The sequence below is a fragment of the Lipotes vexillifer genome, unplaced genomic scaffold, assembly GCF_000442215.2.
Source record: "Lipotes vexillifer unplaced genomic scaffold, Lipotes_vexillifer_v1.1 scaffold537, whole genome shotgun sequence".
In the NCBI taxonomy this organism is placed as follows: Eukaryota; Metazoa; Chordata; class Mammalia; order Artiodactyla; family Lipotidae; genus Lipotes; species Lipotes vexillifer.
Window position 1 is genome coordinate 376,372 of NW_006776635.1, and position 13,909 is coordinate 390,280.

The following is a 13,909-nucleotide window of genomic DNA, read 5'->3' on the forward strand; positions in this document are numbered from 1 at the left end:
TATATATATATATATATATATATATATATATATATATATATATAATGCATACTTATATATATAACTTTTGGTTAATTTTATTTTGTTGAACAGATGCACCCAAATTCATTCAGCAGTCATAAAAGAGGTTAAACTTTGACTCGAGTGCTAGGTCATGAGGTTCAAGTCCTGGTTTCACCACCAACCAACTTTATAACCTTGAGCAAGTTATATAATCACTCAATGCTTCAGTTTTCTCATCTTTAAAATAAATGTAACAATGATAACAATATGCCTATCTCATAAGGCTGTATGAATATTATTTTGAGGGTTAAATGAGTTAATACATGTACAGCCACATTGAGGAATATTTGCCATCTCCATTATTATTAATATGTCTAATAATGATCACTATTGATGGGCATGGGTCTATTTTCAATGCTTTTCTAGTACAAACATTGTTGCAATGAATAATCACGTGCTTAGCTATATGTTACATGTGCAAGTATAACTGTTGGATAAATTTCCAGAAGTAAAATTGCCATATCAAAGTGTATATGCATTTGTACTTTAGATATTACCAAATCGATCCCATAGATTTTTTTTTTTTTTTTTTTTTTTTTTTTGCGGTACGCGGGCCTCTCACTGTTTTGGCCTCCCCCGCTGCGGAGCACAGGCTCCGGACGCGCAGGCCCAGCGGCCATGGCTCACGGGCCCAGCCAAGCCGCGGCATGAGGGATCTTCCCGGACCGGGACACGAACCCGTGTTTCCTGCATCGGCAGGTGGACTCTCAACCACTGCGCCACCAGGGAAGCCCCGATCCCATAGATTTTATACATACACCACCAATGCACGAAAGTGCTTGTTTCCCTAAGCCCTTCACCAATAGAGTATGTTATCAGACTTTTGGATCTTTACCAATTCAATGAGTGAGCAATGGTATTTTAGCGAAGTTTTACTTTTTCTTCTCATTATTAATGAAGGTAATATATTTTCATGTTTAAGACACAACAGTAATTTATTTTCTAAATGAACACTTAGACTCAAATTAACAAACTTATTTTAAGCTTGCTCAATTCCCAGAAGAATTATAAGAGAAAATGAGACTATGTTTGAATAAATTCAATATGCCTCATATAGAACATGAAGAATAGGTTTTACATAGTTTCTCTCATGAATTATTTTACAAAGACCCTTCAAGGTAGATATTTTCATTCTCTTTTAGGCATAACACTGTGTATACTATAGAATTAAATTAATTTGTCCAAAGTCACACAGTAAATGTAATGGAGAGTGAGTCAGTCCTATTCTGGAGCACAGGATCTTTGCATTATAGATACCATGCACACTGAGTGTGTGTGTGTGTGTGTGTGTGTGTGTGAGAGAGAGAGAGAGAGAGAGAGAGAGAGAGAAGAGAGAAAGAGAGAGAGAGAGGGAGAGAGAGGGAGGGAGAGAGAGAGAAGGAGGGAGAGATACAGTCTTGAATTTAAAAAGGTAAATCAAGGCTGCATCTTGATATCACTAAAGTAAAAGTGTGACCTTGAACAATTTAACCTTTTGGAACCTTAATTTCCCCCTGTATATGATATGATATAATAATAATAATACTTATGAGATTTTTCAAGAGTAAATAAAATGATGCCAAAAATGCTATTGAAATTCTAAAGTTTTATATAAATGTTTGCTTGATTATATAAGGCTCAGTAATTGAGTCCCTTAATTTGAGACCTACCGTAATTTTATGTTATGCATATATTGCTTAAAGATGTGACGAATGTTTGTTTTCAAACTTAAAAATACCCAGATCATACTGATTTGTTGCAATGATGTGGTAATCAGAGAATCTTGCTCTGGAAGGTTACAAACTTTTGGAGATTGTTTTAGATTGTTTTACATAACAGCAACAAGAACAATGATAGCAGCTAACCTTTATTCAACACTTGTAAAGTGTCAAGCACTATTCTAGATTATTCAATTGAATTCTCACAACAACCCTATAAAGCATTTACTGTTGTATCATATCCATGTTTCGGATGAAGATTTGAGACAAAGAGAGATTAAGTAATTTACTCTAGTCATAAGCAATTAATAAGTGGCAGGCAGAGCTGACTGTGTCTTCCCCAGAAGTCTAGCTTCTTTTTCCCACTATGCCATTCTGTCTTTGTGTATACAAGTAGTTTTCTCTTAATAAAATGTGTTGCTCTTTCCTATAAATTTTTTATCTCTAAAATCACAGAGAGAAAAGCAGATGTATATAAAACTAATACTATCCTGGGGCTCTGCAATAGAAATTGCAGAGGGTTACCCTGATATTTAGTCACCGACTATAATAAAGTAGCTGTAAAACTATGCTGGTGGAATTTCAAGTTGCCCAGTGATTTCAGATCTAGTCCAACCTTTCAGCTGATATAGGCATTCCTCCTCCATCATCCTGAACAGATGAAGCTCTGTTCATATATCTTTAGGGATATGGATACCCTACAAGGTAGTTCATTCCATTTTCAACAGTTCTAGATATTAGAAGTTAATTTTTCCACATGACCAAACAATGCTCCTTCTCCCCACTTCCTTATATAGGCTCAATTTCTGTGCTACAAACAAAGCACGTTTTTTTCCTATTATACGTGCTAGAGCCTCAAACATTTGAGAAAACAATCATGTTTTCCCTAAGTTTTTTCTTTTTTAAGATTAAAGATTCCCATTACCTTTCTAAACCTTTTGCTCAGCTTTTAGAGCCATCAACATCCTGGTCATTCCTCTTTGAATGAACTCTAATTTGTCAACTACTCTCTTAAACGGTGGTATCAAGAATGTGCTCTTACTAGCTGTGATTGCAGTTGGATTATTGCTTCCTTTAATCTGTATGCTAGGTCTCTTCTTAATACAGAGAGTACATTATTTGCCAATGTATCAGAACATATTGAAAATGTGCATATGACTTATAAAATATGTATTAGGGGGTGCTGGAAATTGCGCTATTATCCTAGCATATAGAAGCTGGTGAAAAGTAATGGCGTATAGTTGCTTCATGTTTGTAAATGTCTAAATGACTTAAATATTGATTTTTTTCCCTTCACCTTCAGATCAAACTTCCCAGTGCTAAAGCTTCCTTATTTTAAAACAAATGCATTTATAGTTTGCCAGTCAGCAGTACAGTAAGTTCCTGTGGTAAACTCAAATCACCAAAAAGCTCAAATAGATATGTCTAGTTTGGTTTGTTTTTAGGACTGATAAAGATAATAATAGAGAGACAAATAAAGACCTACTTTAATAACAACTGCAAGTTATCTCATGGAGTTGTACAAATTTTCCAAGTTTTTTTTAATGCCTTCTCCATCTATTCAATATCATATATTGAAATGATATATGGTGTTGAATTTGATTAAAATTCAGCAAATATGGGCTTCCCTGGTGGCGCAGTGGTTGAGAGTCCGCCTGCCGATGCAGGGGACACGGGTTTGTGCCCCAGTCCGGGAAGATCCCACATGAAGTGGAGTGGCTGGGCCTGTGAGCCATGGCCGCTGAGCCTGCGTGTCCGGAGCCTGTACTCCACAACGGGAGAGGCCACAGCAGTGAGAGGCCCGTGTACTGCAAAAAAAAAAAAAAAAAAAATCAGCAAATATTTGTGTACCATCTACTGTCTGTGAGATACTTATGCAGAGTACCAGAGGGAAACATTAAAACATGAATAATATCTGAATCCTGCCGTCACTGTGACTCTTCCAGAAAACCTAAGATTTTAAAGTGCATTTAGAATTGTGAAATAAATATTATTATGATTAGATTTTTTGTGTGAAGTGTGTATATATTTAATTTTGAAAATATGTTAAAACAGTATAACTTACAATATTTTTTACTTATATACTATGCGCTAGGTGCCGGGTGAGGAATTTACCTTGTATTTTCTCATTTCATACTCAGAACAAAATTCTGAGGTAGGTGTAATTCAGCTCATTTTAGTGAAAATTAACTGAGACTCTGAAGGCATAAATAACTTTCCCAAAGGCCATACAGCAATTTAAAGCCAGCACCAGGATCTGAAATTAGGTCCGGAAAATCTCCAGGAATGGGTTTGATCTTTGGTGTGATTTATATCTGACCCCTATATTAATCGACATCAGATAACTAACACAGCCCTTTATCTGTTCATTCTGGAAGAAGATACTTAAATGTATTTTATTAGCCTGTTGATTCTCCTCTAGTTTCCATTGCACATTTGGGAATGTTTTCTTCTAGAATTCATAATCAGCTTCTACTGCTGTAATAAAGAATCACCTGCAGAGTTCACAAATGAGGAAAGAAAGAAAAGAGAATAGTGGTAGATCAATTTAGCATCAGATCAGAATAGTATTCCAAGATGTGTTCTGGCTTCTGCTTTTCAGTGCGATAAGTTGACCGCTATTTCAAAATAACCTCTGTTTAAATAATGTAACCTAAAATTAATTGAACTTAATTAAACATACAGCAGTTCCAACCATATTTAGTGTTGCTAAAGATATAAACTGTTAGAATTGCCTGTGGGCAAGAGGAAAGCTCTGTTTATTACACTCTTGTTGCTACTTTTGCAATGTGAGGGGAAAAGGCTATACAATAGCCATATACTATCCAAAGTAATGAATATACTTATAAGACAAAATACTTAAGCAGTAAGAGAAAGGTTAACTAAAATTCTCATTCACATAGAAAATAGCAATGCTGATAACTCTTTTTTACAGTGTTTTCATAAATTTTCCACAAGGATTGTATATTTTGTTTTCATTCGTCATTTATGTGAAAATAGTAAGTCTGTTTCTATTTAACTTACTGGAACTTGGATTAAAATGGGTCCTGTTATTTTAATCAGATCAATGTTGTATATCATGAGGATATAGTTTTCTGTTTTCTTGGCAGAGAACTTAAAGAAAAAAATTAAGCCCTAGTCAATACAAAACATATGTATATATAAAACCATAATTTATGGTTTATTTGATTAGATCAATGTTTAATAATATGCTACATGTATTTTTTGTACTGAATATTTACTCATAAATTAATCCAACCCAAAGAAAAAGTACTAATGGAAGCTTCCATCCAAACATAAAAAGTAAACAGAAGACAAACAGCTGTTGGAAAAATCCTATTTTTGAGTCTGGTCTTGATAACAAAAAACAGTTCGGAGAATTTGGCTGCTACCATTTACTCGCATCTGTTGAGACTGTACTATTGCAACTCAATATTTGATCAGTGCATGTCACAAGGTAGCAAGTAGTTCTCTAAGTCAGAGAACTTAGAGAAAACACTAAATACTAATTTATGTATGGGATGTTGTACTTCTAAGTGCTTCGTCTTCTATGTAAAGTTTAGCAAATCTATTCATGAGATGTTTATATTTTTAAATGCCCCCAGAAGGATCTAGGCTTTTGTAGAAAATACATGAAATAGAAAAAGATTAACTCATTCATTGTAATTTTTAAAAATTTGATCTATCTACCTTTGGACTTCTTGTTATATGAGAAACACTAATTGTCTGGTTTTCAGTTGCAACCAGATACATTCTTACCTGATCAAACCTTTATAATTCCATTTACTTTGAATCATAACTGAGTATAGGGAAAGTATAATTGGGCCTCACTTTGTTACGCAGGAGACAGAAAGCTTATGCTGGAGATAGGTTGGCATTACTCAAGTGATTAAACAACTAATCTAACAAAAATTCATATGGGAATCTCATATTGACTTCTTAATTCCTCTAGATGTATCTCTCACAATTACTTTGTTTTCCCTCTGCCAACCAAAACGCTGTAATGAATATGTCTTGTCCTTATGAATAAGAAACATTGTATATGAATACTAGCTAGGAGGTAGGTTGTGAGAATTTGGAAAAACATGGTTAAAGTTGGGAAGAATAAATATGCGTGAGTAGTTCCGTAAGCAGTCGGAGGACTGGGCTGCGCGGACACTGACTGATCAGGTAGTGAGTGTTAACACTGAGGGAGTATCCCTGGTGGGCTGCCACAAAACTCTGTCCTTGGCCTTGACGCATTCACGATTTTAATCACTGCTTTGGATACATATGAACTTTAGATGATACAAAGTACAGAAGGATGCAAAATTATCTTATCAGGTTGGAAGTGGCCAAGTCTAAAAGGAAAAAATAAAATCAGAAGAGGAGAGAAGGAGATGGTGGGAGTGGGGGTAGGGTTTGAGGGAGATGTGTAAAAGGAAGGAAAGAAGGCAGAAAAAGCAAGCAGAGAGGAAGAAAAGAAAGGGAGTAAGGCAGGCAGAAAGTAAAATTCCTCGAGTTTTTTTCTTTGTATTTCCTGGACTGCATAAAGTAGCCTCTTGCCTTCCAAAGCAACATCTCTAGAATGTATTGTCCCCATGTGACACCCACAACTCCTAGTCCATTTTCTGTGCATCAAAGATGATGTAACTTTAAGATCTCCCATGTAAATTCTGCCTGTTCTCTAATTCAACATCCCCTTGCATCAGTTCTATTCTAATGATCAAGTTTTGAAAGGAGAGAAACATGCACTTATCTCAATGTTATAAATGTACAGAAGAGTATAACAAAACCTGTAGTGGAATACTTTTTCTGTTTTGAAAGAGAGCTTCATGAATAGACGCATTAATAAACACTTAAATGGGAGAATACCTTTTCAGAATTTAATACTCTGGGGCTTTGGAATCTAGAAAGATGAATCGCCTGCCCTCTTTGTGATACTAAATTGAAATTGACAGCTCTGTTTCACTTATCCTGCTCAGTATTACAAAGCCTTTCCCTCATTTGATTTTAGTATATCCCTTCTGAAATATTTGCTCTGGTAAGAAAAGCAAATATTAGGTTTCACACCCCATTTTGTGGAGTAAGAGTGATGATGTTCTGACATCAGAGGACCAAATATTCCAGGCTTATTTTTCTGATAAAAATTTCCTTGCAGATATATTGTCCTCCATAGATCATCCACCCTTCATCCCTCAATCCATACTTTTTAAATTGGGGGGGGAAAAAAAGAGGCTAGAACACACAAAACCTAATACTAAATGCTTTTGTAAAGCTTTAGCCTTTTCCACTCGTGAGGAAAAACTTTCCTGCCTCATTAGATTTTTAATGCAATGTGCCGCATGCACACTGCATTATTAAGTGTGACATTAGGTTATATATTGCATAGTAACTATAATGTTACTTGCAATCAAGCTGTTCCTTTCCCCTGAAGGTAGAATTAAAACAGGTATTCAAGGGAAACAGCTACTCGAATTGCTTTTTTCTTAATGGGGTGAATTTGAGGATCAGGAGAGTGAAGGGCTTGGCACTGGACCATCTCCAGGGATGGATGGATGGGTGCTGCTCCTTTGTCTTGCAGTGCCTTCACAATTTGATATCTGAATCTCCCCAAAGAGAATTTTGCTTAATAGATAAGGGGAAAGATAAAAGTCTAGGTCTTTGGGAACTCTTATGGAATGAAATATTTTCATTAAATTCACTTTCTCTTTGTATTGAAAAGGAATATAATTTTCGTCTCTGGTAGATATAGTCTAATCCATCCAGTAAATATAAGAAAGGCCCTAAATCAAACTGGAATTGCACTTATTTCTACCTGTGGAAAAGCATATTTCTCTAGCCAATAGAATGATGACAGTTTAGTTCCTAAATAGCAGGAGAAAATGAAATGTTCTATTGGCTGTACATGCAGTGCTCTGTAAAATTAGAGAAATCAATGTTGTCCCCAAAAAGGACTAATATGAAAACCTCAAATATAAAATTAATAGAGTCTACAAAGTCCAAGATTGTGGAAAATTAAAGTTATGCACAGCACACATAACTTACCAATGTCATGTGATGTATGGTTAGAATTCTTTAATGTTATTGGATGAGTTGGTTTATACAGAGCTCTACCTGTTCTTCTGTCCTTTAGTTCTTTTACTAGTTGTGGTTGCCACTGACTTCTCAGTAGACTTTAAGAATATCACTGAAAGAACTTTTTTCCCTCAGTCTTCTGTCCAGCGGGACATCAACCAGGCAAAGAAAGAAAAGCAGCATTTGAATGGTCAGAGAGCTGTAGGAATGAGAATTGCAGCAGGAAAATTACTTTAAGCACACATAAGTAGCAGAATGGATAGATACAGAGGCTAGATTGGGAGTTCTGAAACTTTTTCAATTTGTGGTATTCTTAGTGTCTCCATATTTTTCTCACAATGCCTTCTAGAGCAACTGAAATATGCCGCAGTAGTTAGGGCTAAACAACTTAATAAATATTTGTAATTTAACAACTTAGCAGTCACTAAAAAATAATGCACATAAATTTAGACAATATAATAATTTTTTTTCTTCATAAATTACCACAGTTACTTACTAATGGGATCTTTCTTGCTGAGTAATATTCAAGTTCTCAAAACCGAGAGTCAGATCAGACATTGCTGCCTTTATTTTCTGTTTCACATTGATTTTTGTACAATGCTTGCTTTTGTTTTTGTTTTTGTTTTTGTTTATCCCAGCATCCACTGAAAACTTTGCTTAACAAAGATATGACATGGCTGAAAATGCAAGTAAACAAAAACATAGCTCAAAATTTTGAGAACATCCTCTAGAGGAATATAGAACTATCTGTTAAAATTGTGAACTACGGAGAGCTAGTTGTTTGTGTGGTGTCCAACCATTATATAGTATTGCTGTATTTCCTTCAAACATTTACAACATCTCACAGTGCCTTTGTGAGTTTACTGAAGTGCGCTGGGACATCTCTGCAGAGATTTTGTGAACAGGGGGCTAGATAGATCCTACAGAGTATTGAAACTACATAGAAACTTGAATGATATCATAGATACCAGGGCCACTAGAGGTTCTTCATTAGGCAAGTGCAACAACAGAAGTAATTGTTGATAACACTTTCCCCAAAAAAGAAGACTGAAGTCAGGGAATTGAATTCAAATGCTTGATGAGGACCTAGTGAGTGGGATGTAGCAATGGGAACAGAAAGTTAGACAAGAAGCATTTCAAGGAACAGGATTGAGGCACTAATCTGATACAGAAAATAAAGTGAAACAATATTATGTTGTGCCTATGGTTTCCAAATTACAGTAGAGAAACAAAGCAATTGGCTTGACCCATGCTTCATGGAAGTTGAGAAAATAGTTGTTTCCTGGGAGGACCCAGATAATAAGATTAACTTTGGGTATGTTGAGTGTGTGATACATTACTGAACAATCATTCAGTACAGATCTGTTACAGGCTGAATTGTTCCCCAGAATTGTATGTTGAAGTCCTAACTCCAAGAACCTCAACATGTGACTGTATTTGGAGAAAGGATCTTTTATTCCAATTAATTAATTAAGTTAAAATGGGGTTCTTAGTGTGGTCCCTAATCCACTATGACTATTGTCCTTATAAGAAGAGGAAGTTAGGACAGAGACAAACACAGAAGGAAGACCATGGAAGAACACAGGAGAAAGATGACCATCTATAATACAAGCCAAGGTGAGAGGCCTAAGAAAAACCAACCCTGCTGACATCTTGATCTCAGATTTCTGTTGTTTACCCAGTCACTGGTCCTTCGTTATGACACCAGGAGCAAATTAATACAGGGACATGGGACAGGATAGAAGATACGGATTGAGAAACCAGGTATGAACATAGTTCAATCCATGAGAGAGGAATGGAAAGTCAATAAGAAAGGATAACCAAAAGAGAGTAGGAGTCTTGGAGACATCCATACACTGAGTATAGAATAAAAGAAAAATGTATCTATCACAGAGACAGAGTTATGACGTCTGTCGTACTCCAGGGGAAGAAGTATCAGAAAAGTCTAATGTAGTAGAAGACCAAGGAGTCAAGAATCTTAAGAATTATCACATGACACATAGAACTGGACAAAAGCCCATTAGCGGTTGCTAGATAAAGCTGATAAATGACCTTTCAAGAAACACTTTTAGTGAAGTACTAAGTGTGGAAAGCAGGCTGCAGCTTTTGATAAAATAAAAAAAGGGTGGACGGGTAGAAATAAAGAAAATGACTGTAATACCACATATCTTAGAGTTCGACAGCAAAACTAACAACCAGAGATAACAGCTAGAGGAGACAACAAAGTTAATTGATGACTTGCAGCCCTGTGCACATTTGATTTGATGGAGAGAGTGAAGATTGGGATACTGAAGGAATTATAGGAGAGTGGAGAAGCAAGCATGTGGGAGAGCCAAGTAAAAATGGCATTTGGAATATGGAGCAGTACATTGATGGAGAAGAGACAGAATTCCTCATCCAAGCCATATATGAAAGGACAACATATATTCTGAGTATTCGCAAAGCTTTTTCCCCCCAAAAACAATATTCCTCAGAAAAGAAGGTGTTATCTTATAATTGAATCATTACGAAGACCTTACAATGGTATGTACTCTTTGGGGAAGACACATTAGCTGGAAACACCACCAGGAAGTGCTTGGTCTTATTGCTTATGAAGAGATTACTTTATGGAGTTGAAGGAAAAGTAGAGGCAAAGGATTTTAACAGAGAATAAGTAATTATTCCTAGGAGGTATAATCTCTAAATTGAAGGATGATATCTTAAACAGTCTTTTAAAAAATTACCTAAGTACTTGACTAAGTAGTTATATAGAGGTGATCATAAATACACACCTTAGGGTGAATGAAGTAGACAGTGATTTTAATATTATAGAAATGAACACTTGTGGTTTGGGGAAAAAAACACCTGGTAACAGTATCATGCATCTATTTAAAATTTCCTGTTTTTCACAACTTAGGTGGAAGCAAAATAGATTTACTCATGAAAATTGTTAGATGATTCAAAAACTGGTTCTAATGTTGCCAAAGCATGGGTATCAAATATGCGTGAAAGAGTTTGGAAAAAAGTTTTTATGAAATGTGAAACCAATTTTTCATTATTATTATTACTACTATTATTATAAGCCCTCAGGAAAATAGGTTGAATTAATTCTATTCCTTAGTTCATGTTTTATATTATCATTGACCCGCAAAAGGCCCCTCTCTTTTTCTGTGTAGTTATTTGTTCTTTTTTCCCCATTTCCACCCTCATTACTCTCCCATATTATATTATCTCATATACTATATAACTTGATTATAAGCAGGTATGGAAAATACATTGACAAATCAAATATTGTAACAGATCAAACATTTTTGTATTTCATCTTAAGTCTTAACATCTGGGATACTCAAATTGCACACACTTTGGCTCTTTTTATTGGCAAAGTGGGAATTACCTTTAATTCTAAGTTTCTCAAATTGATTTAAGAAATTAAGAATTAATTTACATTGGTCTTTTTTTTTTTAGAGAAACATATTCCAGAAGAATAATAACATGTAATCCAAATTTTAAATAATCAGAATACATTTGGAAGCTCAAAAGTATGCGACATTATAGATCTGTGTCCCAATGTCCTTCCCAAACTCAATCCCTACCTCCTACTAAATATTAATTTAGGAAATTCTGAATAGTTAAGTCCTCTTTGAAATATATGAAACATTCTTTCTGCTGCCTTTCTAGACTCCTGTCATTGAGAAAATGTCTGGCTGATTTTGAACAAGCATGCTATGTGAAATTTTGGAAGCTTATCTTAATAGAACCAAAAACCTTTTACGTAGATTCACCCCTCATTACTCACAATAATGCCAAGGGCTATAGTCCAGAGAGATATTTATTATTTTATATATGAAAAGACGTTAGAATAGGGCTGTTTCTCAGTGGAGCAGGGGAATAAAAGTTTTCTGAATTTTAGTTCCTTATAGAGCTCCCTGTAATGAGCTCTTAGAAGACATTAGGAGCTGCAATTTAAAAACCCTGTTTAATCAGCCATGGCGAGCTATGTTCCATTCCCTATGGAACAACTCTGAGAGGAATCCGGGTTCCTCGTCTTCAATCCAGAGCATGATCGGGAATTGCTTTGTGGTCAGGGTCTGCTGTGAGAGGCCACAAAGAGCCTAGGGCTGCGAAGCTGGGTCTGTTTGTCAGCATGGAGGCAACTGCAGAATACAAATCATCAGCTTTGTTTTATGAGTGTCTATTTACAATGCTGGGGTGGAATTTTTTTAAAAGCACTGCAGCATTTGCATCGAGTCTGTCACTCAAGCTCCAGTGTTGATTCCTATCCTGTAAATGATCTTGCTTTCCTATTTTTTTATCCTTTCTGCAAGGTTACTGTCAATGTCAGAGGAAGTAAACCTCAAGCATACATTGTATGGGGCTTGGCATGCATGTTGGAAGGAGAGGAGTTTGTTTAACGAAAAGGGATAACAGCATTCATTCAAACTAAGCATATTTGATTGCACAGGGGAAAGTGTATCTTCTTTGGGAGTTTTGATTAAATTTTATCATGATATAAAATTTGCTGCTACACTTCTTTTTCTTTGACCAACAACATTTCCCAGCTTAGCTTATAGTGTAGGTAAAGTGCCTGTGAAATGGAGTGATGTCTTTGCTGAAAGCATTCAGACCCACAGAAAGTGAGTGACCCTCAGGGATGGGTAGAAATCTCCCAGTTTTAACAAAGATCCTTCTCTGTTTGGGAATTTTAAAGCTCAAGCTACACACTAGGAGAATGACAGGAGGGGCTATGTTTGGTTCCCTGGAACTTAACCTATTTCAGCAAGCCTGCAATACCATGGAAAATAATACATGAATTTATATTTGTGTCAGGCTTGCTGTTGATGGGTAAGGTCCGTATAAAGGTTACTCCTAAAGAAATGTCTATCATTCTCACTCTGCACGCTCATGATTTCTGCTTCTTCCAAATCCTGCCCTCTAGAACAATATAATAATTTTAAAATAATAAGTAAAACATGATTTAATGACCCATCTCCAGTCCTGTAATGATTACGCATCTCCTCTCTTGTAGCTCACAGCAGTTGGAGGACAATTGACATTTACTATATCATACGAACTTGAAGAAGAGGAGGAAGATACAGAACACATACTCCAGCTTATGATCATCTTAGAGGTAGAGTATGGAACGTGTCATTTATATTTAACTGCTTTTCACTCTTATGTTATTTGAGGTTATTCCTTACTTGGCAGTTTAACATTAATTTACATACTACTAGAGAAAAATACCATATTTGGGGAATTTTTTTATGCCAGTCTTATGTTTCACTCTGAGACATAGCTAAGACTGAGCATAGGCATTGGGTTCCAATGGTAAATGGGAGTTTTAGAGCAGATTTGGAATTTAAATTTAAAACTTAATGACCACTTTCCCAAGAACATAAGGATACTGAAAGTATTTAGGCAAATGGCAGATTTACATAGTTGTACTTTTGCCATCTCTCCTTGCTTCCAAGTAGATTTTATTGTTGATTTCTTTGTTTATATTAGGTAGAAGTAAATGGAAAAGGAAACATTTATTTAGGTGCAGTTAAATCAAATTCAAAACTCCTAATTTAGGTAAGAAAAATATAGGAGAAACAGCTTTCGGGATTTGGAGGGCCACAGGCAGTTCACAAATGCTAGAAGGCTAAAGTTATCACAAAGGCCATCTTCCATCCTTTCTCATACTCTTCCCTTCACATAATACATGCCCTCCTCCCCTCAACTCACACAAAATCACACATTTCACACATATTTATGAGTCCAAGTGGATCTATGTTTATTTAGCATGAGGCTCTGTTGTTTTTTGTCTTGAAATTTTCATGCATGAGAATCAATAAAAAAAATTCTTTCCCCAAAATGAATGTTCCCAATATTAGATGAAGTGATCTGGGTGATATATATCATTACATATGTATGTGTATGAAACTAGAAGTATGTCATGGAATTCCTTTGAGATAAAAGGGATTCTCTAAATGTAAAATGTTGAGAATTACATATTATTAATACGAATGAACTAAGATAAAATGTTAACCCAAATGGTAATGATGCCATTATCCTATTGTGAACATTAAACTGCAGGTTTTTTTCTTGTTTGTTTGGTTTTTTCCCCCCAGATA

The 13,909-nt window shown here is 35.6% G+C and overlaps 1 protein-coding gene across 2 annotated transcripts in view; it reads left to right on the top strand.

The window, feature by feature from the left end:
* The window catches only part of LAMA2 (laminin subunit alpha 2), a 628,216-nt gene that overhangs the window by 352,824 nt on the left and 261,483 nt on the right, over positions 1-13,909 (top strand). For both annotated transcript variants that reach the window (XM_007450523.1, XM_007450524.1), the window contains exon 13: positions 12,823-12,924. In XM_007450523.1, coding sequence (XP_007450585.1) covers positions 12,823-12,924 — 102 coding nt within the window. The remainder of the gene's footprint in view (positions 1-12,822; positions 12,925-13,909) is intronic.